Raw genomic sequence first — 27,440 nt, 5'->3', positions numbered from 1 at the left:
GGCAAACTGCTGATTGAGATCCTAGAGCGCAGTTGCAGTTTAAAATTGATTTCCAGCTGTAACCACACTGAGGAAGCTAGCACTGATTTTTCATCTAACCGATGCTAAATATAGCATATTAATGTGGGGCGTGGTCTAAGGCGACAAGCCACGGGTGCGTTCCTCACGGTCCCAAGCCCTCTCAGGAGATGCTCTGCTGACCGTGCCAGCTGAACACAGAGCTGCTGCCCTGGGCTCACTTGGGGCTGTGCTGGCCATCATATGGTATGGGCTATGTTTGACTGAGTGAACTTCGGGGAGCCACTAGTGCTCCTTTAGTGAGAGAAGAAAACTTAGCACCATTATTTTAGAAGCAGTTTGTGAATTATTCACTGGAAAACTGCCTTCTGTGGCCATACTTGCCCTTTTTTTTGGAGACAGGGTCTGGCTCTGTCACCTAGGCCAGAGTGCAGTGGCACAATCATGGCTCACTGCAGCCTCAACCTTCTAGGCTCAAGCGATCCTCCCACCTCAGCCTCCTGAGTACTGGAACCACAGATGTACACCAGCATGCCCAGCTAATTTTTGTATTTTTTGTAGAGATAAGGTTTTTACTATGTTGCCCAAGCTGGTCTTGAACTCCTGGGATAAGGTCATCCTCCGACCTCCCATAGTGCTGTGATTACAGGTGTGGTCTACCATGACTGGTCTGAAACTCTTTTCAGATTTGATTTCTAATTTGCTTTCAATCTTGTTTTTTAATACTACTTCCTGTTTCCAGGTTTAATGTGTGTCCAGTAAGGACTTTTAAACTTCCTTCATTGGTTGGTCTTGTCATGGCCCGGCCTTCTGGTTTTTTTTTGTTGTTTTTTTTTGTTTTTTTTTGTTTTTTGAGACGGAGTCTCACTTTGTCGCCCAGGCTGGAGTGCAGTGGCGTGATCTTGGCAAACTGCAAGCTCCGCCTGCTGGGTTCAAGCAATTCTGCCTCAGCCTCCAGAGTAGCTGGGACTACAGGTGCACACCACCATTCCCGGCTAATTTTTGTATTTTTAGTAGAGACAGGGTTTTCACCATGTTGGTCAGGCTGGTCTCAAACTCCTGACCTCGTGATCTACCCACCTTGGCCTCACAAAGTGTTGGGGTTACAGGCGTGAGCCATCGTGCCCGGTCTGGCCCTCTCTTGTTATGGTTCCATGCATGGTACCCTTGACCCTCTGTTTCCACAGATGTTGAGGGCTGTCTGTGGAACTTGAGCATCCTGGGGTTTGGGTGTCCACGGGGGTCCTGGAATTGATACTCCCTCAGATACCAAAGGATGACTGTATTAGCCTGACTAGGTTCAAATCGGTTTCTCTAAATGCAGCTAAGTTCATAGGTGTTCCTCAGTCTCACCCAGACATGGTTCTTCATGGGTGAAAAGTTGGTTGACATCAAGAAGGCAGCCTGGGCATTCTTCCCCAACGGCTGCAGGAACCAGCTAGAATTTCCATGGCCTCTAGTCCAGGTGGGGGCCTTAGTGCCAATCAGAAGATTGGCTTTGGCATGGTGGTACCTCATTAACATGCCTGGGAGGCAGAGGAAGCGCAGGTGAACGGTTCAGTGTGGGTGTGCCTTCAGAAGTGGGTGGGGCGTTCGTTTCTCTGTCCCACCCACCTCCCTGATGTACTGATGTGACTCTGTGATTTCACCTGAGCCTCAGTTTCCTCAGAAGTGTTGTGAGCATTGATGTGAAATTGACCTGTGCCACATGGGGTGCTGCGTGGGTATGAGCAAAGGTTCTGTGTCCTGTAAATCACGGTGTGTTCTAGTGAGTCACACCTCTTCCCTCCCTGCAGTGCCCCAGCACTGCTCATGCAGAGTGGAGAACCAGGATGTGACGGGAGCGTGGTCATGATCATATCCCTGGTTAGAGAGAAGAGGGAAAAGGCCATGGGGAGTTCCAGTAGTGTGGGTGTGAATTTGTGTCCTACAAATACAAATTTCTCGTATTCTTTCTCTTAGAAATCCCTTCCCTGTGACATATGCAAAGACGTTGTCACCGCAGCTGGTGATATGCTGAAGGACAATGCCACCGAGGTGAGCGGCTGTGAGTGGGGATGGTGCCTGAGCCACGGGCACGTGCACTGGTTCCTAAGAGAGCTGTGATTCCGAGTGTCTAAAGAGGAATGGTGTAGGCCTGAGGGGGGCAAATGTCTTGCACAAAGGACCAAGGAGAAAAGATTTTAGGCTATATGAGCCATATACTGTCCCTGTCACACAGTCTCTTTTTAAAAATGTAAAAAGAATGTGAAAACCATTCTGAGTTCTGGGTTGTACAAAAATAAGCTGAAGGGCCTCCTTTGCTGACCCCGGGACTAAATGCCCGAAGTTAATTGAGATGTTATGTTGCATGCCACTAATACCTAGGTCCAGTTTGGCCATCTCTGCTTAGAATTCCCTGTGCCTGCGAGACTGCAGGTCCGAGGATCTTCATTTTGAATGTTCATGTCTGCTTTTGCCTGATTGACCTGATAGAGCCATAGGTAATGGTAACATGGCCAAGTCCTTTTCCCTGAGGGCTGGCTGTTTTCCAGGCTTGGTTTTTCTGGGAGCTATTGAGGGCCTCTTGCCTTCAGCCCATTTATTTCCAGGGAGGAAAGCCTGTCCTGATTCTGACCCTGGTGTCCTCTCGTAGGAGGAGATCCTTGTTTACTTGGAGAAGACCTGTGACTGGCTTCCGAAACCGAACATGTCTGCTTCGTGCAAGGAGATAGTGGACTCCTACCTCCCTGTCATCCTGGACATCATTAAAGGAGAAATGGTAAGTGATGGGGAATAGGCTTTTCCTTGAAGGTGCTTCTGGGGCCCAGGAGAGGCAGTGGCCCCGAGTAGATTGGTTAAAATGGAAAGTCTGTTCATAGCTCTGGAATTCCTCAACAGCATTTTGCTACAATTTCACATCCCGAATAGCTCCTTTGGCACAGCAGGCCACTCTGTATGTAACTTGCCCTGGGGATAGCAAGGGTGCGGCTGCTGGGGACTGGTCGGACTGCTGAAGGAATGTAAACCGGCATAACCTTCAGAGATGTGAGTTGGATAGATGATGTCCAATCTTTGACCCCTTTGAGCAAGCACAAAACTTCACTTCTGTGAATTTATTTCTGTGAACTTATAATTAAGGAATAATTCAGGGAATGTACTTGGGTGTTCAGCTACAAAGATGCTCATCTTTCATTCATCAAGTATGTATCATACGCAGACCCTGTGTCACAGACTGGATCTTTAGCAAAGAACACGGAACTGGCTTTGTGGAATTTGGAAAGGCCTTGACAAAGAAGAGGTGTTTAAGTAACTGAAGAGGGCCAGTGGGGCAGGACTGTCTCAAGACAGGACCAAAGTTGACCAAGGTTCTGGTGAGGAAGGCAGGGGTTGTGTCACGCACAGCCTTCTAGGCCATCTTCAAGGATTGCAAGTACAGCCTTGGAGTGTCATGATTGTAAGGGCATTTGTCAAAGGGTTTGATCTAGGTCTAGGTCCCATTGAGGGAAGCTACAAGTGGGGAAGCCGACAGGACCCTCAGGAGGTCATGGCCTTGTGAGTGAGATGGGATGCGGACAGTGGAAACGGCAGATGCAGATTCTCTTTTGGAGGATTAAATGGACTGGACTTGCTCATGAGGGGGATGTATAGGAGAGGAAGAGCTGTAAATGTCTCCCTGGTTTCTGAGAAGATGAAGGTGGAGTTACTTGCTAAAATGGAGCTAGTTGGACAGGATAGAATGAGGGGTAAGTTTGAGATGTCTGCGGGGTGGGCATGATTACAAAAGTTAAACAGTTGGGAGCCATCAGCATATGGAAGGTGTTGAAAGCCATTATGTTAGCTCATTTTGCGGAGAAGTGGCTTAGAATTGCTGACTCTTCTCCTCCAACAAGAAGCTCCTATTCCTTTATTTATTTATTTATTTATTTATTTGAGACTGAGTCTCACTCTGTTGCCCAGGCTGGAGTGCAATGGCGCGATCTCGGCTGACAGCACCTCTGCTTCTTGGGTTCAGGCGATTCTCCCGTCTCAGCCTCCCAAGTAGCTGGGATCATAGGCACCCACCATCATGCCCGGCTAATTTTTGTATTTTTGTAGAGACAGGATTTCACCACGTTGGCCAGGCTGGTCTTGAACTCCTGACCTCAGTGATCCACCTGTCTCGGCCTCACAAAGTGCTGGGATTACAGGTGTGAGCCACTGCGCCTGGCCTCCTATTCCTTTTTTTTTTTTTTTTTTTTTTGAGACAGAGTCTTGCTCTGTCGCCCAGGCTAGAGTGCAGTGGCCAGATCTCAGCTCATCACAAGCTCCGCCTCCCAGGTTTAGGCCATTCTCCTGCCTCAGCCTCCTGAGTAGCTGGGACTACAGGTGCCCACTACCTCGCCCGGCTAATTTTTTGTATTTTTTTGGTAGAGACGGGGTTTCACCGTGTTAGCCAGGATGGTCTCGATCTCCTGACCTTGTGATCCGCCCGTCTCGGCCTCCCAAAGTGCTGGGATTACAGGCTTGAGCCACCGCGCCCGGCCTCCTATTCCTTTAAAGAAGAGCTGAGGGGAGCAGAGGTAACATTTAGGAAGCCTATATTTAGTCTGTTTTCATGCTACTAATAAAGACATACCCGAGACTGGGTAATTTATAAAAAGAAAAAAAAGATTTAATGGACTCACAGTTCCACATGACTGTGGAGGCCCCACAATCATGGTGGAAGGTGAAGGAGGAGCAAAGTCACATCTTACATATCAGCAGGCAAGAGAGCGTGTGCAGGGGAACTGCCCTTTATAAAACCATCAGATCATGAGACTTACTCTTACTAAACAGCACGGGAAAACCCGCCCCGTGATTCAGTTACCTCCCACTGGGTCCCTCCCATGATACGTGGGATTATGGGAGCTACAATTCCAGATGAGATTTGGGTGGGGACACAGCCAAACTGCATCATTGCCTAGTAGGAGAGTTGAGGAAGCTTAGGGGCTGCTGTGTGGTTAGGCACTTGGATTGGGTAATTTTGACATTCTTGGGTTTTAATTTAGACAATAGGTTTGTGCTTCTTTTAAGGGATTTAAAGACAGGGACTAATTCAGAGGCACCAGATGGCCTGTCTTATTTTCCCCCCGGGGAGAGGATTTTCAGCAGGACATCTTTCCTTCCCACCAGAGCCATCCTGGGGAGGTGTGCTCTGCTCTCAACCTCTGCGAGTCTCTCCAGAAGCACCTGGCAGAGCTGAATCACCAGAAGCAACTGGAGTCCAATAAGATCCCAGAGCTGGACATGACTGAGGTGGTGGCCCCCTTCATGGCCAACATCCCTCTCCTCCTCTACCCTCAGGATGGGCCCCGCAGCAAGCCCCAGCCAAAGGTAAGACAATGGGCTGGCCACTGAGGACCCCATTTTTGGTTGCACTGGAGATGAGAGACAAAAGGGGCAGAGAGTGCACGTGTGGCTCTTAAACAGGGGCTTATCTCTGTGCATAACTCTGTAGTTACATGAACCAGCCTTTAAATGGTTGTACCATGAAGTTTCTAAAGAATGGGATATTTAAAATATGCAAAGGTTAACCCCCTTTAAAAAATTTTTACTTCTTTTATTTTTGACCAGGGTCTTGTTCTATCACCCAAGCTGGAGTGCAGTGCTGTGATCATGGTTCACTGCAGCCTCAACCTCTGAGGCTTAAGTGATCCTCCCACCTTAGCCTCCTAAGTAGCTGGGAGTACAGATGCACACCACCACATCTGGCTAAATTTTTGTATTTTTTGTTTTGCTGTGTTGCTCAGGCTGGTCTCAAACTCCTGGGTTCAAGCGATCTGCCTGCCTCGGCCTCCCAAAGTGCTGGGATTACAGGTGTGAGCCACTGTGCCTGGCCATCCTTTTTATTTATACTAAACCCCCTTTTTATACCATACTGTTACTATAATGAACACTCAATCGATTTTAAGCCTATCAGTAATTTGAGAGCCTGTAAAGCACCTTAGGAACTGGCCAGTAAGTGCCCACTAATGCTGTAGCCCTGAGTATATAAGGACGTTTTCCTAGGAATTTGAATCCTCTTAAGTTGCCAACCTAACTGCCTCTTCCGTAGGATAATGGGGACGTTTGCCAGGACTGCATTCAGATGGTGACCGACATCCAGACTGCTGTACGGACCAACTCCACCTTTGTCCAGGCCTTGGTGGAACATGTCAAGGAGGAGTGTGACCGTCTGGGCCCTGGCATGGCCGACATGGTGAGCCTTGTGTCCTTGTGCATTGAGGATGGTCTGGGTCTGGGATTTGGGCTCTGGAGGCTGGAGTAGGGCGTTCAGACAACATGGTTTTCTTTCTAACCAGAAAGCAGCTTGAATAGGTAGTATAGACTTGAATCTGTTTTGGTTAATGGCATCTGGATATGTAATAAAACTGGGGACAAAAAGTAGGAGACCGTTTCTGGGAAGATTTTGTTTCCTGCCAGGCACCCTGTGTATTAGGAACACTGTAGAAACACTCCCCCCCCCCCTTTTTTTTTTTTTTTGAGACTGAGTCTCACTCTGTTGCCCAGGCTGGAGTGCAGTGGTGTGATCTCAGCTCACTGCAGCCTTCACCTCCTGGGTTCAAGCGATTCTCCTGCCTTAACCTCTGGGATTACAGGCGCAACCACACCCAGCTAATTTTTGTATTTTTAGTAGAGATGGGGTTTCACCGTGTTGGCCAGGCTGGTCTAGAACTTCTGACCTCAAGTAATCCGCCCACTTGGCCTCCCAAAGTGCTGGGGTTACAGGCGTGAGCCTCCATGCCCGACCTTTACCCTATTTTTGAAAGCTTGGCTAATGTATGTGACACTCAGAATTCTAACTGTGCTCCTGCAGCGAGCATGGTTGCTGACCATGGTTCACCTGGAAGCCTCCCTTAGTCCTTTGGGCTCAGAAACTCATTTTGTTGGCCCCTAACTTAGATGGTTTCATTCTGGGACCCTATTCCAAGCTTATTAATCACACTCAGGTGGATGTAGAAAACCAAAATGCCAGTTTTAGTACCTGACAACTGAAGAAATCTGCTAGACTGGCAGCTGAGAAGCTGATTGTAATCTCTCAGTCCTTTGGGATCTAGAGAGGCTTTTTGGGTGGAGTGGCTGGCTCTAGGAGATGAGGCCTTCTCCATTTTTTTTTTTTTTTTTTCTTGAGACAGGGTTTAGCTCTGTCATCCAGGCTGGAGTGCAGTGGCACAATCATAGCTCACTGCAGCCTTTACCTCCTGGGCTCAAGCAATCCTCTCCTCAGCCTCCCAGGTAGCTGGGATTACAGGAGTGAGCCACCATGTCCAGCTGAGGGTTTCTCTCTGACTTTCCGTTAGGAATGTCAATCAGGTGAACACTCACTGATGTTGAAAGTCTTGGAATCCTGTAGCCTTATTTCAAATGTCTTTCCATAACACCGTTTAAACAGTTTCCCAATGGAACCCTCTCTGAGGGGCTATATCATGTTACCTTTGGTCCTGTCTCTGTAGAAGCTCCCCAAATACAAGGAGCAAGTCTGTGGAGTCTACTGGAAGCATCTAGATTGTCTGAAAATAGGCAGTTAAAAATCATTGTAATTTGACTCTACTGGATTTAAGCTTTATAATGCCATCTGAGATTGTGTAAATGGCTTTGAAAAGTAAGCTGCAGTTCCTAAACAGTGTATCTCCTAGCTGCCTTCTCTCCAAATTGCCACTGAATAGTTGCTGTATGATCCTAGGGCAAGTGAGGTTGTAAGATAAAGGAGACAGGAGGATGGAATCTTTAAGGTCCCTTACAAAACATTTTCAAAACATCTTTTGCACACATTTCCTATGAATGATAGAATAACCAAATGGTTATTTTCATCTTATGAAAACTGACCCAGAGCAGACATTTATAAAATTCTACTTTAGAAACTTGCTTGATAGTCACCAGTTGACACTGTTGGAAATGCTGGGGGAAAAGTTGGTTGGTTTTTGGTGCACTGTTGCAGTGATTTGTTAAGGAATCTGTTTCTCTCTCCCCAGTGCAAGAACTATATCAGCCAGTATTCTGAAATTGCTATCCAGATGATGATGCACATGGTAGGTGGCACGGAGGCCCCTTGTTAGCATTTTTCTTTGTTTTTCAGGTTTCGTTATTTCTAGCAATTTTGAAAATTATATGGTTTAGTTTCCCTTTTTTACCTTAGAGTACTGAATTGGGCTAAATCGAACCCTCTGGCTAGGAGACTCTCCACTTGCAATCTCAGTACCTCCCCTGTCACGGGAGAGGCTGAAGCATCTTGATCCCCAGGACTGCCCTGGTGGCTTCCTGGCCATCAGGTTTCCAGGTCTGGCTTTAGCTCTGGGATCTATAGAAGTCAAGTGCTCTCTAACTAAGCCAGGTGTGAGAATGGCTGTGTTGCAGCCTGAGTGGGGGGAATACTACCTCCCAGAGTTGGTCCCATGCATGGCAGCAGTGTCTGCTGAAGCTGCTGCTTGAGCTGGTAACTCCTGAGCTGGCTTTGGAGGCATTCAGATGGTAGCGGGTGTTCCTTCATTAGAATCAAGAATACCCATTCCGGAAATGAGCTCGCTAGTCCACGCAGAGCAGGGTGGCCTGCTCACGTTGGGAACAGGCACTGCCTCCTTAGATCTGATTGGCGGGGCTGACGGGGGAGCACCTTTTCCCTGTCTGTCATACTGACTTTCTGACTACTTGAGATTGACATACCATCGTTTGAGTTTGTTCTCTGATCCAGGGGTCAGCAGACTGGCCCATCATGTTTTGTGCATAAAGGGTATTTTTTTTGGAGGAACACAGTGATGCCTGTTTTGTGCTACAGCAGCACAGTTGGGTAGTTGCAGCTAGAACTTATGGCCAAGTAGCCTGAAAGATTGACTCTCTGACCTGCTCTAACCGCTCAAGCCAAAGAGGAGGAGAAGTTTATTTGGGATTATTACTCACACCCTACCATGTTCTAAAAACAGTTAAAGGCAGCTTACAAAGACATGCACCTGAAGTAGGTAAAGATAAGCATTAACGGGACTTAACCTCATGAAGTACTTCCTTATAGTTAACTTAAAATATTTTTCTCATTATAAAAGTTATACTGTGTAGAAATGTGGACAATACTTTTCTGTCCATTGAATACTTCTGGCCATTGAATATTCTTGTACAAATGATTAAGTGCTTGCATAATAATCACCTGTGTACATAGAGAATTTACATAACCGGTCCCTGGTGGCTGGATGTGTCTAGATTTTCAGGTTTGCCTTTGGGAAGATAAATCTGCTTATAGCCAAACGCATACATATATGCATATCCCTGCCTTTCCCCTTATTATGGAGAACTAAAGCTGGAACTGCTGAATGGAAGCATGAGGCTTTGCATACGTTGTTAAATTGGCCTTCCAGCTGGCATTTGGCCACCTGCAGTAGATTGCCCTAGGATCCCTGACCCCTCAGGGTGTTTATAACACACCCCCCTTACTGGGGCAGCCCTGTGTCTTGTTCCGTGGTGCTGCTGGTCACTATCCTGTGGGAAAGCCTTGCAGGCCTGGGGCTGGCGTGGGCTCCTGAGGATGGAGACCCTTCATCAAGTGGCATTTTCTGGGGCTCTTGCTGCACAGTGTTTTGAGTGTGATTTAGTGTGTTAAGACCTGGAGATGGTGCACACATGAGCAGGACAGCCCCCAAATGGTCTATCCCTGCAGGGCCAGGAAAGCTTTCAGGGCCCCCTTGTCTACAAGATATCAGGAACACGGTAGGTTGCTAAGATCTGACCACAGGAGCATTTCCCCTGAACTTCTTGGGACATCCTTACACCTGGTTAACTGCTTGATTGTTGTTTTAATTTTTCTTAACTGTTGTGTCCTTTCCTTTCTCTTATTTTCACCTCCGATATCCTGTTTTTTTGTTCAACAGCAGGATCAGGTATGTGTCGGGGAATCTGCTTGTAGTAGTGGTCTGCTGCTTCCTCTAGTTACTTTGCTTTTTTTTTGGCGGGGGGGTATGGCGTGATTAGCTCTGACAGATACAAGGAATGGTTATGAGAGGCAGGGTGCCTGTCTGTTAATAGGCTGGGGAGGGCTTCTGCATTTCTCCCCTGTAATTCAGCCCTTGAGGTGTTGGGGAATCTCATCTCCCCTTCAAGGGGCCAGAAAAATGAAGCCAACAGAGCCTTGCGCTCTGGTCATGATCCATATACAGCATATGTACATGCAGGCCACCAGTGTGACGATGGGGAACCATGGGTGGCCCAGGAGGTGCCTCAGCCTCCTTCAGCATAGGCTGGTTAGGAAGTCCAGTGTAGGTCTGGCTTCCCCAGGGCACCTTGTGTCTGTCACAATGCAAGTAGGCATTGCATGTCTTTAGTGCTGTCTTTCATAACCACAGAAATGCTTCAGCTGCATGAGCAAACATTTGCAGACAGCCAGCAGACTGTTCCTGGCTGTTGGATCCAGAGAATTGGAAACAATCTCTTGATTGTGGCTTCTGCCCCTCTGGGTAACAGGGTCCTTTGGGATCTAGAGCCACATCAGATGGCATGCTACAGGAACCAAGTGCCCAGTCCATACTTGCTCTGAGTCAGTGTCCTTTGGGGCCATCCTGAACACTGCCACCTCTGAGCATTGGCATCCATCCACTGGGGTTAGCATTGGAGCTTTTTTGAAGGTATTTTGAAGTCTAATGGGAGAGGACTTTGGTTGAAATGCTTGAATTTTTACCTAGGCCGCCTCAGAGAGTTGGAACAAAGCGGATCGAGGCCGAAGCAGCCCTATACCTCCTGAATATTGGCATCTACTTTTTTCTAAAAAGCTTGCTGTATCTTCTGCATTCTTATTATTTATTTATTTTTCATTCTTAAGGTGTGCCAAAGACAGGGTATTTGGGATTTGCTTTCCAGACTCCCCCAGTCTTATTAATTCTCGAGCCTTCTTGATATTAAAACAAGATGAGCCATGGTCATGGTCTAGCTCTTTTCCCTTAACAGGTCCCGTTTTTAGCACCTTTGTTCCTGCTGCTTTAGGGTGTGGTGCTGGGAGGCAAATGCACTCAGGCTCAGAGCTAGTTGCTGGTTGCATTTATTTCCACAGTATACAGAGTGTATACACTTGTCTCGCTCTTGGCCGTCAGAGCGTCCTGGTCAGGATTCTAGACTGTCTAGTGCTCTGTGTTTGGTGTCTAAATGGTGAAAGGGGATCAATCTGGAGACCTTGTGGCTTAAAATGATTCATCCATTTGGGGGATTGGGTTTTCATGCGCACTGTGTGCAGTTGTGAACATAGAATGTGGTTTTTAAAAAAGCCAGCATTTCCCCTTAATGCATCATTTTAAATGGTCCTGCCACTGAAAGATCCGGTGTGGTTTTATTTCTAACACATTTGGCTTTCTGTTAGTTTACGGGCATGGTAGTTTCCCCTCTAGAAAAAAGCGTAGCTTAGTTCCTACCTAGAATGACCTGAAAAGACACATTCTAGAGCAGACCAGGTGTCCTTGGAGATGTGGAAAGTGCTGGGGGGTCTCCCTTCCTTGTGGTGGCCCTGGATGGAGGCTGTGTTCGATGTCCCTTAGGAGCGTTGTGTGGTCTCCTCCCTGAGATGTAACTGGCACATATGCACTGCTTCAGACACAAGCCCTTTAACATGGAATCTGGAATCTGCCCCCTTGTGGGAGGAGGAGAGGGAGGCAGCCTCGACCTGGGCCCAGGATGCTGTCCAGCTCCCTGTCCCCCGGCTGGACTGGGACTAAGGGGCGGTGGGCACAGGCTTGCCGCTGACTGGTTGTTCTGTGCTCTCTTCAGCAACCCAAGGAGATCTGTGCGCTGGTTGGGTTCTGTGATGAGGTGAAAGAGATGCCCATGCAGACTCTGGTCCCCGCCAAAGTGGCCTCCAAGAATGTCATCCCTGCCCTGGAACTGGTGGAGCCCATTAAGGTACCTGGTGTCACTGTGTGTACTGGCCAGGGCTGTGCAGTGCCACACCACTCCCTGCTGTGTCACATTGCATCCTACAAGTCACTTCTTTCGGTTCCCTGCCTGGCTCCTGAAGGTCTTTGAGTTTGTGATCACTGGTTTATGTTATCCCTTATACTAATGCAGCTCCTGCCTCTGAGTTCTTTTGAAAACATTTTATTGCCTTGGTAGTAAACCCTAATGGTCGTGGGATCATTAGCCTGAGTATTTTCAGCATGCCATTCAAAGGTGACTTCTCGGTGCCTGGCTCCAGCCTCACCTTCTCACATGCACTGTCTGGGTCCTTCCCCATCCTGTGGCCCTGACAGACTGGATGTTCCCAGCACACCCCTCAGAGTATGCGGAAGCCTCACTGGGCCTGCAGCCTATATACTAAATCCGTGTGGGTGTCTGTTTTGTTTAACTAGAACACCTCACTTGGTGAAGGTCAGACGACTTCCTCCCATAATACATTTGTATTTGGCATTTATTATGGGCCAGGCAGCGTATTAGGGGCTGTGCTGAACAGAAGATGTCATTGTGCCCGTGGGGCTTACATCCTAGTTCTTCAAGGCCCGGGCTGTGTGATGCCTTAACACATGGCACATGTACATGCTTCTTGTTCTAGAACATCCCACGGCACTTGACTGCCAGCTGTTTGTCTCTCTCTGCCATCTTCTCTCTGCATGTGCAGAGTGTGTGGCCCAGGGGCCAGGCCGAAGTGTCAGCTGGAATCCAGGAAGCACTGCTTCCTGCCTTCTTCTCCACGGGCTGCTCCTCGGCTCCAGCCCGCTGACCAAGATGCAGCCAGAGAAACTGAAGAGTTATAGCTCGTGTTCCAGCCACATGTGACTACTTAAATTTCAATGAAATACCGTGGAGCAAAATGAGACACATTGCAGGTGCTCAGTGCACAGGTAGCTGGAGCCTGTAGTGGGCAGCAGGGATAGAGAACATTTCCACTGCCACAGAACATCTTCTGTGACAGTATTGCCTTTTTAAAGGTGGGTTCTAGAAGAGCATTCTCAAGTGCTAATGAGACATGGCAGACACACGAGCAGACCTGAAATGTGTTCACCATGCTGCCTTCTAGATAGTGGACCGATAGTGAGCCCCTCCCTTTGCTTTTGGTCCTTCATCCTCCCCAAAATGAACCCTGAGTGATGAAATGTTTGTAACTGAAACATCATCAGGACAGCTCTTTGGGGTTGACAAGGGACTTTCTAGCTCCTGAACCGTGAATTCCTGGGTTTTGTTTTGGTGGGGTTAGGGGGAGGTGGTGTTGATAGAAGATTGGGGAAGGAGGCAGGTGGGTCTCCCACCATATAAAAATAGGGAATTAACTTGGATGTTACAAGCCACACATCATTTGGAATTCAGTAGGCAGTGGCCCTTGATGTGCTAACCCACCCTGGTGTCTGCAGCCCCTTTCCTTTAGGGGAGCAAGACCAAGGGCTGTGAGTCCCAGCATTAAAGTACTCTCCTTCTACTCTTCCCACAGAAGCACGAGGTCCCAGCAAAGTCTGATGTTTACTGTGAGGTGTGTGAATTCCTGGTGAAGGAGGTGACCAAGCTGATTGACAACAACAAGACTGAGGTATGCTGTCCTCCTGGCAGAGAGGGGCCCTCTTCTGCCCCCTGAGCCTGAATGTCCCAGTGGGAAAGTCCCATAGGAGAGAGGGCTTGGCCCAGGCTTGGCATGTGTACAGTCATGTCCCCATCTCGTGGAAGGCAGTCCTCACCAGTGGGACCTCTAGGCTGGCAGGGTTCAGGGGAAGTAGACACCGTTGCCCTGCTTTGTGGTTTGGTAGTTTTCTGGGGGTGGAAATGGCACCCACCATTGACTCGTTTCCTGGTCATGTTAGTATTTTCAGAATCTCCCCAACCCTTGCCCAGCCTCCCGTCTTCTCACACGATCCTCTCCTGTGTTTCAGAAAGAAATACTCGACACTTTTGACAAAATATGCTCGAAGCTGCCGAAGTCCCTGTCGGAAGAGTGCCAGGAGGTGGTGGACACGTACGGCAGCTCAATCCTGTCCATCCTGCTGCAGGAGGTCAGCCCTGAGCTGGTGTGCAGCATGCTGCGCCTCTGCTCTGGCACGCGGCTGCCTGCGCTGACTGGTGAGCACTGGGTGTGGGGCGGGAGAGGATGGTGCCCCTCTTGGGTCTGGGAGGGCCCTGCCAGCATTGAGTCCGCTGCCCTCTTGTGTAGTTCATGTGACTCAGCCGAAGGACGGTGGCTTCTGCGAAGTGTGCAAGAAGCTGGTGGGTTATTTGGATCGTAACCTGGAGAAAAACAGCACCAAGCAGGAGATCCTGGCTGCTCTTGAGAAAGGCTGCAGCTTCCTGCCTGACCCTTACCAGAAGCAGGTATGCCTCGGGCTGGGCTGCGGTAGGCCGGCATGACGGAACCTGATGAAGTATGCCAAGGCTGGGGTACATTTTGATGGAAAACCAGCTGTTTCTGCCTCCGGGCATGGAGTCCAATGAAGTTTTACTTGGAGGTGATTTGTTAGCTTAAGATGAGCCACTGGGGGAAGCAACCTGAAGTAGAGAGGCCAGATAGGGTGTCTGGGAAGGGAGGCCCCAGGACCCAGTGGGCTGGGAATGCCAGGGGCTCTCAGGGAAGAGTGTATCCAGGGCTGCCTGGCCTTTTGTGCCCCACTGTGCTCGGACACCCCCAGAGCTGGACCTGTGTCCCCGCTTTCCTTTACAGTGTGATCAGTTTGTGGCAGAGTACGAGCCCGTGCTGATCGAGATCCTGGTGGAGGTGATGGATCCTTCGTTCGTGTGCTTGGTGAGCCTCACTGGGTGGTGTGGGTCCTCTCGGGCAGCTGTAACCTGGGGGGCTGCAGAGACCCGGGAGGGTTGCTCCGAGACTTGGCCGTGGGGTGGAGTCTCTGGGTTCCGCTGTTGGGAGAGCCAAGAAGGTAGGGAGCCAGTCCCCCAAGCCCCATCGCTTTCCTCAGCAACCCTGATGTTCTGAAAGAGCGTGGTGGAGCTCTGATTCTAGCTCGTTCTGGAAACTGTTTTCTTAGTTTTGAAACGGATACATTGGGCAGCTCTCATTCTCCCCCTTTCTTTTTTCCTTTTCTCACCGTATAGAAAATTGGAGCCTGCCCGTCAGCCCATAAGCCCTTGCTGGGAACTGAGAAGTGTGTATGGGGCCCAAGCTACTGGTGCCAGAACACAGAGACGGCAGCCCAGTGCAATGTGAGTAGCCCAGCAGCGAGCGCCACCAGCCTGTCTTGCCCTGGGGTAGCCTGCGGGAGAATCCTGCTTTAACAGGAACCCAGTGATCAGCTCTCCACCCTGCTTTTATGTTCTCAGAAAACGGAGGCTCAGAGGTGGTTAGGCTTACTCATGGTCCCCCAGAAAAGACAGGGTGAACTCTACTCTTGTAGTGAAGGGTGGGGTGGAATTTTTTTTTTGGTGGGGGGGGGGGGGTGGAATTTTTTGCTTCTGCTTTGTTGCTCTTGTCTTAATTTCCCTTGTGACAGTGTCAGACTTGTACAAGGTCACTCCAGGGATTGCACAAAGTCTGTGGGATTCATTGCCCAGACCTTTGCCCAGGTCCTGTTCCCCGGAACATGTTTGCCCTTGCTGAAGCCAGGCCTGAGTCTCTTCACTCAAAGCCCTGAGAGCTGGCCCCTACCCAGCAGCCCTAGGGCACCGTGGCCCTGGCCTGGCCTGGCAGCCACCAGTTGGATGACTTATGCTGCTTCCCTGGGTGGGGATGTTTGGTCCGGCCTGTTACTTAATGTTGCTTTGTGCAACTTTTCCTTCCTCACCGGACTTCCTTGTGACCATGTCAGTGGCGGTTGTCATCTTGGACCACTGCAGGGAGGGGCAGGGGGCCCCCATTCTGGCCATGTCCAGCTCTTTCCTCCAGCTAGGCTCCAGCCCATCTCCACCACCAGCCCCACCCCACGGCTGGTTCTGCTGCTGTCCTGGGGAAATGTGGGCCCGCTTCTCAAGGCCCGAGCTGGTGTGTAGCCTAACTGAGGCGAGGAGGTTCTGCCTGGGAATTAGCTTGTAGGCTGCTAGCAGGACGCTGGGTGCCGGGTGTAGGCAGACGAAGGGCGCTGAGCCCTGCCTGCATGGGTACTCATCTGCAGACTACTGCAGGCGCCTGCTGCTCTGGACTCGTGTCTTAGAAGTTCCCAACACTCTGATGGCCATGTGTTCCCTGCTTTTAAGTGAGATCCTGTCCTGGGTCTTCAGCATCTGGTGCCGTCTAACTGACCTAGGACAAGAGAACAGGTCCCATTTGGGGGTGATATCTGATACACCGATGGGCCGGGAATGGAGTTTGTCATCTGAAGACTAAACTCAGCTTCCTCTCTCCTACCAGGCTGTCGAGCATTGCAAACGCCACGTGTGGAACTAGGAGGAGGAATATTCCAGCTTGGAGAAACCGCAGCATTAGTTTTTTTCTACTTGTGTGTCTGGGAGAATGAACGCACAGATCTGCTTGACTTTGTTATAAAAATAGGGCTCCCTCACCTCCCCCATTTCTGTGTCCTTTGTTGTAGCATTGCTGTCTGCAAGGGAGCCCCTAGCCCCTGGCAGACATAGCTGCTTCAGTGGCCCTTTTCTCTCTGCTAGATGGATGTTGATGCACTGGAGGTCTTTTAGCCCGCCCTCGCATGGCACCTGCTGGAGGGGGAGAGAGCTCTGCTGGCATGAGCCACAGCTTCTTGACTGGAGGCCATCAACCCTCTTGGCTGGGGCCTTGTTCTGAGCCCTGACATGTGCTTGGGCACTGGTGGGCCTGGGCTTCTGAGGTGGCCTCCTGCCCTGGTCAGGGACCCTCTCCCCTTTCCTGGGCCTCTCAGCTGTACAAAGCAGCAAAACAAAGGCAGTTTTATATGAAAGATTAGAAGCCCGGAATAATCAGGCTTTTTAAATGATTTAATTCCCGCTGTAATAGCACAGGGATTTTGGAAGCAGCGGCTGGTGGCTTGGGACCCCAGTGGGGCCACGGTTTCTCTGTCCCTGGTTCAACTGTGATTTGGCTTTCCCGTGTCTTTCCTGGTGATGCCTTGTTTGGGGTTCTGTGGGTTTGGGTGGGAAGGGGGCCATCTGCCTGAATAGAACCTGCTAGCTCTCCAGAGGCCCCACGGGCCTGGCTTGTGTGAGCGTGTGGACAGTGGTGGCCGCGCTGTGCCTGCTCGTGTTGCCTACGTGTCCCTGGCTGCTGAGGTGCTGCTGCAGCCTGCACCCCTCCCCCGTCTCATAGAGGCTCCTTTTGACCTTTCTTTTCAAATAAATGTGGATGGCGAGTTCCTAGGCCTGTGGCTCCTGTTAGAGGGCGGCATGCTGAGGGGTCTGCTGGGTGTGGGTTGGACGCTGGGGTGTGGGTTGGATGCTGTCTGCAGCCCACTTGGGCACCCACGCTTCTGTCTACTTCTGGTTGCCAGGAGACAGCAAGCAAAGCCAGCAGGATACGCAGTTGCTATTAAATGGACTTTGTGAGTTTTGTTTTGCACTAAAGTTTCTGTGATTTAACAATAAAATTCTGTTAGCCAAATCTGGGCCTGAGTTTCTGTGACTCTTCAGCTGGAAGAGTGTGTTCCTCTCTCATGAGCTCTGAGCCCATGACACCTTTGGGGCCCAGCACTCCCATGACCCCTCTTGGCCAGAGAATGAAAGCAAAGTGGATAAAGGAAAAATCCCACCTGGTCCTCCCCAAGACTCAGGGCGAGCAGTAGGTCGGGCGCACCTGAAGGACGGCTCTGCCCTTCATCCGCCCCTGTCCCTGCTCCCTAGAGGCCAGAGTCAGAGCACGGTGCCAGTTCCTTGAGAGTTGCCTTGCTTTTTAAACAAACCATTCCAGAAACTTGTAGTGAGTGCCAGTTAAACAAAACCAAGGGGAAACTATTGAGGGAATAACTTAATTTAAAAAAGGAACACACACGAACACTCCACATTCAAAACCCAAGGGAACATCAGTCACTTCTCTTTATAAGCTGGGCACATTTGGGAAGCCAGTGAAATGGAGAGAATGCTTGTTCATTGACATTGACCTTGTCCATGTGGGGATGCCACCTCCACCTGGACATCCAGCAGGAATGTGGTGGAAATGTAGCGGGACTTGGACTGGAGTCGGGTGTCCGGCCAGCAGGGGATGCCCACGCCGGGCCTCCCTTGCGCCTGCTCAGCCGGAGGGGATAGTGCTTGCAGGGTGGAGCCCGGAGGGAGGAGGGCCTGTTCGGCCTCTTTCAGCTCAGCTTGAGCCGAGCTGGTCCCCAGACTTCTGGGCCCCAGTGACCCTCCTTACCTTGTCCTTAGACGCTTAGCATTTTTGTTTGGTTTTCTTATAAAAATAACAGATCTTATGAAGGTAGAGGTCAGATGCTGAATAAGCATCTGGCAAAAGTGGGATCTGAGCAGCTGATGCAGGCTGCCAGGGCCAAGCCAAGGTTGTCCCCCAGGCCCGGCCTTGGGAGGAGCTCCCCGACCGGCCCTGTCCCTGCCGTTGCTCCCTGGGAGAGGGCAGTGGACAGGTGCTGCTTACACCCACGAGGCTTCCCTGTCTAGTCACAGCTCTGTGATCTCCAGGGGGCTCTCCATGATCACATCGCGAAGTTTGTGCAGGGGTGTGGATTTGGCGGATTCTGTGCGGGCGTTGCGCTCGAAGGCAGTGGCCTCAGCAGCGGTCAGCGTCTCCAGCGAGTGACCCAGGCCCTTCTGGTCATCCTCGGGCAGGCTGTTGAGGTCGGTGGCCAGCAGCGTGCCCGTGCTGCCGTGCACCACGTGGATCCCATCGGGCCCCTTGAGCTCCACTGGTGGCTTGTGGCGGAAGCGCAGGCTACCCTGCCCTGGGCTGTGATCCCGTGGCTCCTCGTCCAGCTCAGTCTGGATCAGCTGCAAGAGGCCGGGACCCCCATATGCTCAGGGCCATGCCAAAAGGGTGAGCAGGTGGATGGCCCCAGAGACCTACTGACTATGTGGCTGAACCCTGGGCTCCTACCTCAGCAGACCTGTCAGACTCTTTCTCAAACTGCGTGCGAAGGGCAACAATGAATGCTTAAGGTGCTGCAGAGTGGTTCTCAGGAGGATCGGCTTCTTGTGAAAATCTGTGTGTATGTGTGTGTGTGTGTGTGTGTGGAGACGGAGTCTCGCTCTGCCACCTAGGCTGGAGTGCAGTGGTGTGATTTCGGCTCACTCTAACCTCCACCTGCTGACTTGAAGTAATTCTCCTGCCTCGGCCTCCCGAGTAGGTGGGATTACAGGCACGCCATGTTGGCCAGGCTGGTCTGGAACTCCTGATCTCAGATGATCCACCTGCCTCGGCCTCCCAAAGTGCTGGGATCTCAGGTGTGAGCCACCGCACCTGGTCTTTATTTATTTAGAGACAGTGTTTCTCTCTGTTGCCCATGCTAATGCAGCAACATAAAGCTCACTGCAGCCTCGAACTCATGGGCTCAAGTGATCCTCCCATTTCAGTTTCTTGAGTAGCTGGACTACGGGCGTGTGCCACCACACCTGAATGAGAATCTTTAATTTTTTTTTTTTTTTTGAGACAGAGTCTTGCTCTGTCGCCAAGGCTGGAGTGCAGTGGTGCAATCTCGGCTCACTGCAACCTCCGCCTCCTGGGTTCACATGATTCTCCTGCCTCAGCCTCCCGAGTAGCTGGGACTATAGGCGCTCGCCACTACGCCTGGCTAATTTTTTGTATTCTTTAGTAGAGATGAGGTTTCACTGTGTTAGCCAGAATGGTCTCGATCTCCTGACCTCGTAATCTGCCCGCCTTGGCCTCCTAAGGTGCTGGGATTACAGGCGTGAGCCACCGTGCCCGGCCGAGAATCTTTAATTTTATATATTAACTTTGGTGCTCTATAAAAATCCTGGGATGCAACTGTGGTGTCTGGGTTTGTTGCCAAATTGGCCTCAAGCAGATCACCTCTAATTGTGTCCAGGCAGAAAATGTCAACAGGACAAGCTGCAGAGGATAAATAGGTGGGGTAGAGACTTGAAACTGTCACTCTTGTCCTGCATGAGGCTATTCGACTAGCTTATTCCTGTTGAGAATGTGGGCCCAGCTGGAAATTCATTTTTAGGTAAAGCCTGACTTTTGTAAGTGTTGACATAATCACTACAGGCAAACATATGTAGGCCTATTTGACCCCGATGGCCAGTTTCTTTTCTTTCCTTTTTTTTTGAGACAGAGTCTCACTCTGTCACCCAGTGGAGTGCAGTGGCGTGGTCTTGGTTCACTGCAACCTCGGCATCCTGGGTTCCAGCAATTCTCCTGCCTCCACCTCCTGAGTAGCTGGGATTACAGGCGTCCACCACCACGCCTGGCTAATTTTTTGTATTTTTAGTAGAGATGGGGTTTCGCCATGTTGGCCACGCTGGTCTCGAACTCCTGACCTCATGATCCGCCCACCTCGGCCTCCCAAAGTGCTGGGATTATAGGCATGAGCCATCGTGCCTTGCGGAGTTTCTTAAAGTGACATCACCCCCAAAGGTATGTTCTTGAGGTCTTTCTCTAATCTGAGAAAGACTGCCTTAGAGCCTACCCCATTCCTGTGAAAGCCCCCAAGAGCCCAGAAAGCAGAGCCTGCTGTCTGACTTCCTGGCCCCCACCCTTTCCTGTCTTTGGTCCGGGCTGCAGAGCTCCAGGGACATAGAGAAGGACAGCAGGACAGCAAGAGAGAGCATCCCCAGGCTGGGGCACAGCACACAGCTCCCGGCCACCCAGCTGGCTACCTCAGAGATGGAGGAGTGGCAGGAGGAGGCTTTTTGCACCATCCGCTGTGCAAAGAGCTTTTTGAGCCGCAGGTAATCCTCCAGGACCACCTTCAGCAGCGAGCCCTGGGGGAGGGAAAGGGTTAACCCCCACCAAGGCCCTTCCCTGCCTGCCCCGCCCTTCGCCCACTCCCTCTGGGAGTCAAGGGTACACAGAAATCTGATCCTGGTGATCCTAGGGCAGAGGATGAGCAGCAGAGCCTGGAAACGGTGGCCAGTCCAGACACACATGGACTCATTCCCGAGCTCTGCCCTTACTGCAGGCTGGAGCAGCCCCCCATCAGCCCTGGTGTTCTTGCCCCAGTGGAGGGTGGGTCTAGCTGAGCCTGGAGGTCTCCACCGCCCTGTGTTCTCTGGAGTGGGGTCCAACCTCAGCCAGGGAACTGGGTATGGAGCCTGTGGGGAGGGCTCACCTTGATAGGCCCCTCACGAATGATCTGGCCCAGCTTGGCAATGTTGTCATACTCCTGGATGGCAGCCCGCAGGTATCGGTCATCATCAGGCTTGACGGCTGCTGGCTCACGCCCAAAAGTTCCCTGGGGAGAGAGGACGTTAGCTGGAGCAGAGGCAGACCCCACACACATGCACAAGGGAGGGGGCTACCGCTTAAAGAACCCAGCTCCTTGGCCAGAGATCACAAAGACCCAGCCCCTCCACTCCTGCCCCTTGTGATGCCTGACTGCCTCTGGCTCACGTGGGTGCGCGTGGGGCTGTTCCACAGGTCGGTGATCTCACTCAGGTTCTCCGGTAGGTCATCCTCATGCTCTGCCTGGGTGGCCAGTTCTAGGTTCCGACAGAAGGGATCCAGCCACACAGGGTTGGCTCTGCAGTTGGGGAGGGAAAAGAGTGGGGAGGGAGGGAAGACTCGAGTAGACAGGTACCCTTCCAGCCTCGCCCCACATCCTGCCCATTTCCCTGGCCATGTAGTGCCTTTCACTGACTTGGGGGTGTGAGGCCCTGGCACCTGTGGTGCATGCTCCCACCCTGGGATCCTGCTAGAACCAGGACTGCATGTCAGTCTGGATTGCCTTTGGTGCAGAGGCTTCACCCTGCACCCACTGCCCAAAGTCTGCACCCCCTGGAACTTGAGGCCCACTGGGGTAGAGAGCCCCTCTCAGCCACATGGTTTCTGAGGATGGAGGGAGGGTGGCCCACCCACCAGGGGGCGCCCACAGCCTGGGTTTCAGTAGCCCCAGTGCTGGGAGACTGCAGCTCTCCCCAGCTGGGTCCTAGCAGGACTCCCCGCAGGGGACTGGGCAGGGCCACTACCCCACTCACCCATCAAAGGAGTACTTGTTGGTGTTAGGCATGTCCATGATATCGATGAAGCCGCGATTCCCTGCAGGGAGAAGGGTTGGGGCATGGAGGGGAGGGGCATAGCCAGGGTTAGGGGTGGTGTTGCGGGGTGAGGGAGGGTGGGGTGTGGGGCGTGGTCCTGGGCCCAGTGAAGGGCCTGAGCCAGCCTTGTGAGGCCCTGGTGGACACTCCAGGCCCCCAGCCTGCTGCCTTCTCACCTGTGCCCCCACCACAGCCCTCACTTACCAGCTGAGCCAGCCACAATGGCCTTGAGTTTCCTCTTGTGTCTGGAGAGAAGCAGAGAGGGGCTGGTGAGGCGGGCTGGGGCCAAGCTGACGTCTCAGGCCCTGCCTGCCTCATGGCCATCCGGGAACAGGTGGCTGGCCCCCTGAGGGCAGGGGTGGGGGACACTCACACGGTCCTGTAGTACCAGTTCATGAGGACGAAGAGCATGGCAGCCAGGAACAGGAGGATGGCCAGGACAATGATCGCCATCTGCGGGAGCAGGACCAGGGTGAGCCTGGGCAGTGGGGAGGGCGGCTAGGGCTGTGGGGCGGGGTCGCTGGGTACCTGCAGGGCAGACATGTCATCCGGCAGCCGGACAGAGATGGCAGGCTGCACGTCCAGGACGTTGTAGTTCCGGAAAAGATTCCGCAGCTGCTCCTTGTTCTCATCGATCATCTGGATCACCCTGGGTGAGGGGCAGGGGTCTCAGCTCTCCTCCTCAGCCATTCCCCTCATGACAGTCTGCTCTGCTCCTGCCTCAAGCCCCCAAAGTTCATCAACGCCAAGCCTTGCAAGATTGAGGACTACCGGCCGCAACAGCTTTGTGTTTTACAAGGTTCCTCGAACCTTCATGGAGGATCCTGTTCCATCTTCACAGTGGATGAATACTCCCATATTTATTTATTTATTTATTTATTTATTTATTTATTTATTTATTTATTTATTTTGAGATTGGAGTCTTGCTCTGTTGCCCAGGCTGGAGTGCAGTGGCATGATCTCGGCTCACTGCAAACTCCGCCTCCCAGGTTCAAGGGATTTTCCTGCCTCAGCCTCCTGAGTAGCTGGGATTACAGGTGTGCGCCACCACTCTGGCTAATACTTGTATTTTTAGTAGAGATGGGGTTTCCCCATGTTGGTCAGGCTGGTCTTGAGCTCCTGACCTCAGGTGATCCACCTGGCTTGGCCTCCCAAAGGGCTGGGGTTACAGGTGTAAGCCACTGCGCACGGCCTGAATACTCCCATGTTACAGATGGGGAGAGGGAGGCTCCGAGGGACAGAGTTGCTCATACTCCCAAACTCTGCTCTGTCTCCTAGCCCTGCCCCCTCTGGGAGGTGGCCCCACACAGTGGGCCTGATGGTGTGGTCTGTGTCTCCTTTGGTGAGTCCTCTCCCCTACTCCAGGGCAGGGAGGCATGCTGACAGACAGGCTGACAGTCCAAACACAGGCCCCCACTCACCGGTCCACATCCAGGATACGGTTGGTATCACGGTTCACCACGTGGATGAGCAGCTCTGTCTGCGCAAAGTTCACCCGGCCCTTCTTGTCCACATGGAACTGGATGGGAAGGGGTATTGTAGGGTGTGGCCACCATAGCAGGGGGCCACAGGGATGGGCAGGCCTCTTCTAGGAGCCCCTTCTGCCCTTCCCTGTGAATAGAGCCCTCTGAATGTTTGCTGAGGGCCAGGCATGGGCCAATCACTTCACCCACACTTGGCCAGGTACTATTTATTATTGACCCCATTTTATGGAGGAGGAAACTGAGGCCCAGAGACCTGGGAGAACTTTATCAAAGCCGCACTGCTAGGAAATGAGTAAGTGGGGCCTATACTGCCTTTCACACCCTGGCCTTTGCACAATGCCCTGTCTCTCCTTGTGGCTGGCCTCCCCATCTCCCTCCACTGCCCCGGCCCCAGGTGGGTCCATGAGGCACCTGTACATCGTCAGTATTGACAATGGCACCAGTGATGTTGGAGAGCAGGTGAATGAACTCCTCCTCGAAGCTGCGCACACGGTCGGGGATCTCGTTAATGACGATCTTGACGCGCTGGTCGTCCCTCAGGATGTAGATGCCGATGATGGCCGTGTCGTTGTGGCCTGCCAGGTCTCGGGCCACAATGTCCACCACAAAGTAGCCGGGGCTATAGGCCATGAAGAGGTCGAAGGTGCGCAGAATGCCGTCCACGCTCCCTGCAGGAAGCCCGAAGGTGGGGCACAGCTCAGAGACTCAGTGCCCCTGAATCCCCAGGAAGGGGCATGAGCCCTGGGGTAGGTGGGCACATCTAGGGGAGGCAGCACAAATGCCCACAGGGTGCAGCCGGGAGCAAAGGTGACAGGCAAGTGGGAATGATGCCCATCTGAAGTGGCAGTGGCTCAGGTCTCAGCAGGTTATCACCGTGGGGGAAGGCAGATGACAAGTTTGTGACTCTGTTGTCCCATCCTAGAGTGCAAAGGACCATTTCTGAGCCCCCTTAGTGTCTGTCTGTCTCTCCTCTCTCTTTCGAACACATGTACCTCAGAATTCCACAAACAAGCCTGGGTGTGGTGGCTCACGCCTGTGGGAGGCTGAGGCGGGCGGATCACTTGAGGCCAGGAGTTTGAGACCAGCTTGGCCAACATGATGAAACCCCATCTCTACTAAAAATACAAAATCTAGCCAGGCATGGTGGTGTGTGCACGTAATCCCAGCTACTTGTTAGGCTGAGGCAGGAGAATCACTTGAACCCAGGAGGCAGAGGCTGCAGTGAGCTGAGATTGTGCCACTGTACTCCAGCCTGGGCAACAAACAGAGTGAGACTCTATCGCCGGAAAAAAAAAAAGAAAAAAGCAAACAACAACAAAACCCATAGAAGAGAGATCATCAGGTGGTACAGCATAGTCTTCTCTTAAAAGACAAGAGATTGGGCTCAAAATGTGTCACTTTCTAGCTGTGTGACCTCAAGCAAACTACTGAGCCTCTCTGTGCCTTGATTTATAAAATAAGAGCAGTGAGAGCTCAGAGGACAAAGGGATGGTGTCTGCTTGTGTAACTGGATGAGGTGGCACATTAACTAGACCTTGAAGGGTGGGGGATGGACATCTGAAGGCAAAGGGGCCAAAATGGCATTCCAGGCAACGAAGGCAGAGGGGTCAAAGGCCAGGGGAGGATGGAAGAGAGCAGGCTGAGGGGATGCTAAGCAACTTAGCTAGGCTGGGCACAGGGCCTTTAAGGATAGCAGGTGACTGTAGAACAGAAAGAGGGATTAGGAGGAAGATCTAGTGAGCCTTGAATGCCAGGCCACAGATGAGGCATACAGAGGAGGAGTCTTTAGATGGAGAAGAAAGGGGAAGGGGTTGGGACTGGGAGTAAGGTAATGGGACACCCAGAGGGGCATCTCCTAGAGCCTGACCCAGAGAGTCTCAGCCATCTACACAGGTCAATATACAAACAAACAAACAAACAAACATGCACATCCATAGGTGTAAGTGTGTGCTTTGAATCCTGGAGCCCCAGTCCTAACACAATGCCTGACATAGGGGAGGGTGAGGTGCACAACTGGAAAAACAGGCAAATATTATGGGAAGGAGAATGGGAAGATGGGTAGATGGAGAGATGAATGAAAGCAGGATGGATTGACAGATGGAAGGAAGAAAAGATGGATGGAAGGACAGACGGACAGATGGATGGAAGGATAAAAGGAGGGATGGACAGATGGATGGAAGGATAGATGGACAGACAGAAGTATGGATACATGGATGGATAAGTAATGGACACATGAGTTGAAAAGAAGAGAGAATGAAAAGAAAGGGCTGGTGGGTAGATGAAGAGGTGGATAGGTGGATACACTGGAGAAAGGACTGCTGAATAGATGGATGAACAGGATTGGCGTGGCGGGCTGGGGGGTCACCCATATCCTGTGGTGCTCCCCCAGACCCCATCTCCCCCCAGATGACATTCCATGCAGTGACTGAGAGGTCGTGGCTAGAGGCCACTCATGTGCTGCCAGGCCCCTACCCATGGTGAAGACCTGGCCCACATCTTCAGAGTCGTTGGCAAGGGCCCGGAAGTAGTGGATGGCCAGAATGCTGTAGAAGACAAGGCTGTTGTTGCCAATGTCTGCATCCAGGGCCAGAACCTGGATCAACTCTGAGCCCACCTTGGCGTCGGTGGCCACCCCTGCAGGAACAGGCAGGTGGTGTAAGTTGCAGAGCAGGGGCCACCCCACACCTCATGCCCAGGCTCCAGTCCCTGCACCTGCAGTGTACTCAGCCTTGGTGAAGCGTGGCGGCTGGTCGTTGATGTCCTCTAGCACAACGCGCACCTCCTGCAGTGTGAGGTCAGCAACCAGGTCGAGGGTTGGGGAGGGTCCACGGGGAGGTGTCCAGCTGCGATTGCTGGAGGCCTTGACTATGAAGGAGAAGATGGCTTCTCGCTCCCGGTCCAGGTCCCGCAGCACCAGCAGACGCCCGTCGGGCTGCAGATGGAAGTTCTTCTCTTCGTTGCCGACTGAGGGTGGGACCATGGCACAGAGTGAGGGGGTAGGGCCAGGGGCAGGGCATATGTGGGTCATCTCTAGCCCCAGGATAATCAGGGCACTAGCTCTGTCCGGCCCCACCTGCGATGAAGTAGTACACGATCGCGTTGAGGCCCTCATCTGCATCCACTGCGCCCGTCACATTGCCCACGAGGGTGCCGCGTGGTGAGTGCTCAGGCACTGTCAGCAGCTGGTACTGGGGGCTGCCTTTCTGCGGAGGGAGGGGGATGTCCTCACAGGGTGCCAAGGGAAGGCCTAAGCTTCCAGTCCCTGTTTCAGGGCCCTAGGCAGTGACTATGCGTGTCCTGAGGGAATTTACTGTCCAGGCCTTATAGGGTGAGTAGAAGCATTGTAACCTCAAGGGAGCAAAGCATGGCCTGGGGACCTAAGCTCTGCCCTCACGGAGTGTTGCCCAGAACCCAAATGAGTGCTTAAATGAGAGGAGCACACACGTTACTCTTATATGCACATGCATGTGTATGCACTCACACTCAACAGTCTCCAAGCAACATCACATCCCATGTGCACATAAGAAGAAAAAACAACCATGTCAGAGAGTTGGAGTCCACAGGAGGGGCCCTCAGCCCTGCTGTCAGATTTCATGTCAGCCCCATATCAATACATCAGAGCTGGGCGGGGCGTAGTGGCTCACACCTGTTATCCCAGCATTTTGGGAGGCCGAGGCAGGTGGATCACTTGAGGTCAGGAGTTCTAGACCAGGCTGGCCAACATGGCAAAAACCCATCTCTACTAAAAATACAAAAATTAGCTGGGCATGGTGGCGGGCGCCTGTAATCCTAGCTACTTGGGAGGCCGAGGCAGAAGAATCACTTGAACCCGGGAGGTGGAGGTTGCAGTGAGTCAAGATCATGCCACTGCACTCCAGCCTGGGCAACAAAGCGAGATTCTGTCTCAAAAACAAAACAAAACAAAACAAAATCAGAGCTGATTTTCATGCTTTGTGTGTA

At 51.9% G+C, this 27,440-nt stretch overlaps 2 protein-coding genes across 4 annotated transcripts in view; one reads left to right on the top strand and one right to left on the bottom strand.

Moving 5' to 3' along the window:
• PSAP (prosaposin) overlaps positions 1-17,432 on the top strand; it is a 34,910-nt gene extending 17,478 nt beyond the window's left edge. Inside the window, exons 3-15 of one of the 3 annotated variants that reach the window (XM_011991087.1) lie at positions 1,981-2,055; positions 2,654-2,779; positions 5,152-5,352; positions 6,074-6,217; positions 7,992-8,048; positions 9,876-9,881; positions 11,752-11,883; positions 13,403-13,498; positions 13,836-14,022; positions 14,114-14,271; positions 14,618-14,698; positions 15,007-15,114; positions 16,256-17,432. In XM_011991087.1, the coding sequence (XP_011846477.1) occupies positions 1,981-2,055; positions 2,654-2,779; positions 5,152-5,352; positions 6,074-6,217; positions 7,992-8,048; positions 9,876-9,881; positions 11,752-11,883; positions 13,403-13,498; positions 13,836-14,022; positions 14,114-14,271; positions 14,618-14,698; positions 15,007-15,114; positions 16,256-16,291 (1,407 nt within the window). In that variant the 3' untranslated portion in view covers positions 16,292-17,432. Of the gene's footprint in view, positions 1-1,980; positions 2,056-2,653; positions 2,780-5,151; positions 5,353-6,073; positions 6,218-7,991; positions 8,049-9,872; positions 9,882-11,751; positions 11,884-13,402; positions 13,499-13,835; positions 14,023-14,113; positions 14,272-14,617; positions 14,699-15,006; positions 15,115-16,255 lie in introns of all 3 variants that reach the window. The other 2 variants (XM_011991086.1, XM_011991088.1) reach the window with 2 other exon arrangements.
• A 352-nt stretch (positions 17,433-17,784) lies between these two features.
• LOC105547526 (cadherin-23-like) overlaps positions 17,785-27,440 on the bottom strand; it is a 29,374-nt gene continuing 19,718 nt past the window's right edge. Inside the window, exons 9-21 of the mRNA XM_011991179.1 lie at positions 26,554-26,683; positions 26,193-26,444; positions 25,953-26,114; positions 23,892-24,148; positions 23,418-23,515; positions 22,525-22,645; positions 22,370-22,449; positions 22,201-22,241; positions 21,937-21,997; positions 21,353-21,482; positions 21,072-21,194; positions 20,620-20,724; positions 17,785-18,771 (exon numbers count right to left, since the gene is read on the bottom strand). Coding sequence (XP_011846569.1) covers positions 18,445-18,771; positions 20,620-20,724; positions 21,072-21,194; positions 21,353-21,482; positions 21,937-21,997; positions 22,201-22,241; positions 22,370-22,449; positions 22,525-22,645; positions 23,418-23,515; positions 23,892-24,148; positions 25,953-26,114; positions 26,193-26,444; positions 26,554-26,683 — 1,887 coding nt within the window. The 3' untranslated portion in view covers positions 17,785-18,444. The remainder of the gene's footprint in view (positions 18,772-20,619; positions 20,725-21,071; positions 21,195-21,352; positions 21,483-21,936; positions 21,998-22,200; positions 22,242-22,369; positions 22,450-22,524; positions 22,646-23,417; positions 23,516-23,891; positions 24,149-25,952; positions 26,115-26,192; positions 26,445-26,553; positions 26,684-27,440) is intronic.

Source organism: Mandrillus leucophaeus, unplaced genomic scaffold, assembly GCF_000951045.1.
Source record: "Mandrillus leucophaeus isolate KB7577 unplaced genomic scaffold, Mleu.le_1.0 Scaffold39, whole genome shotgun sequence".
Classification (NCBI taxonomy): domain Eukaryota; kingdom Metazoa; phylum Chordata; class Mammalia; order Primates; family Cercopithecidae; genus Mandrillus; species Mandrillus leucophaeus.
Note: the sequence above shows the minus strand (reverse complement) of the source record. Positions and strands in the feature narration are given on the sequence as shown.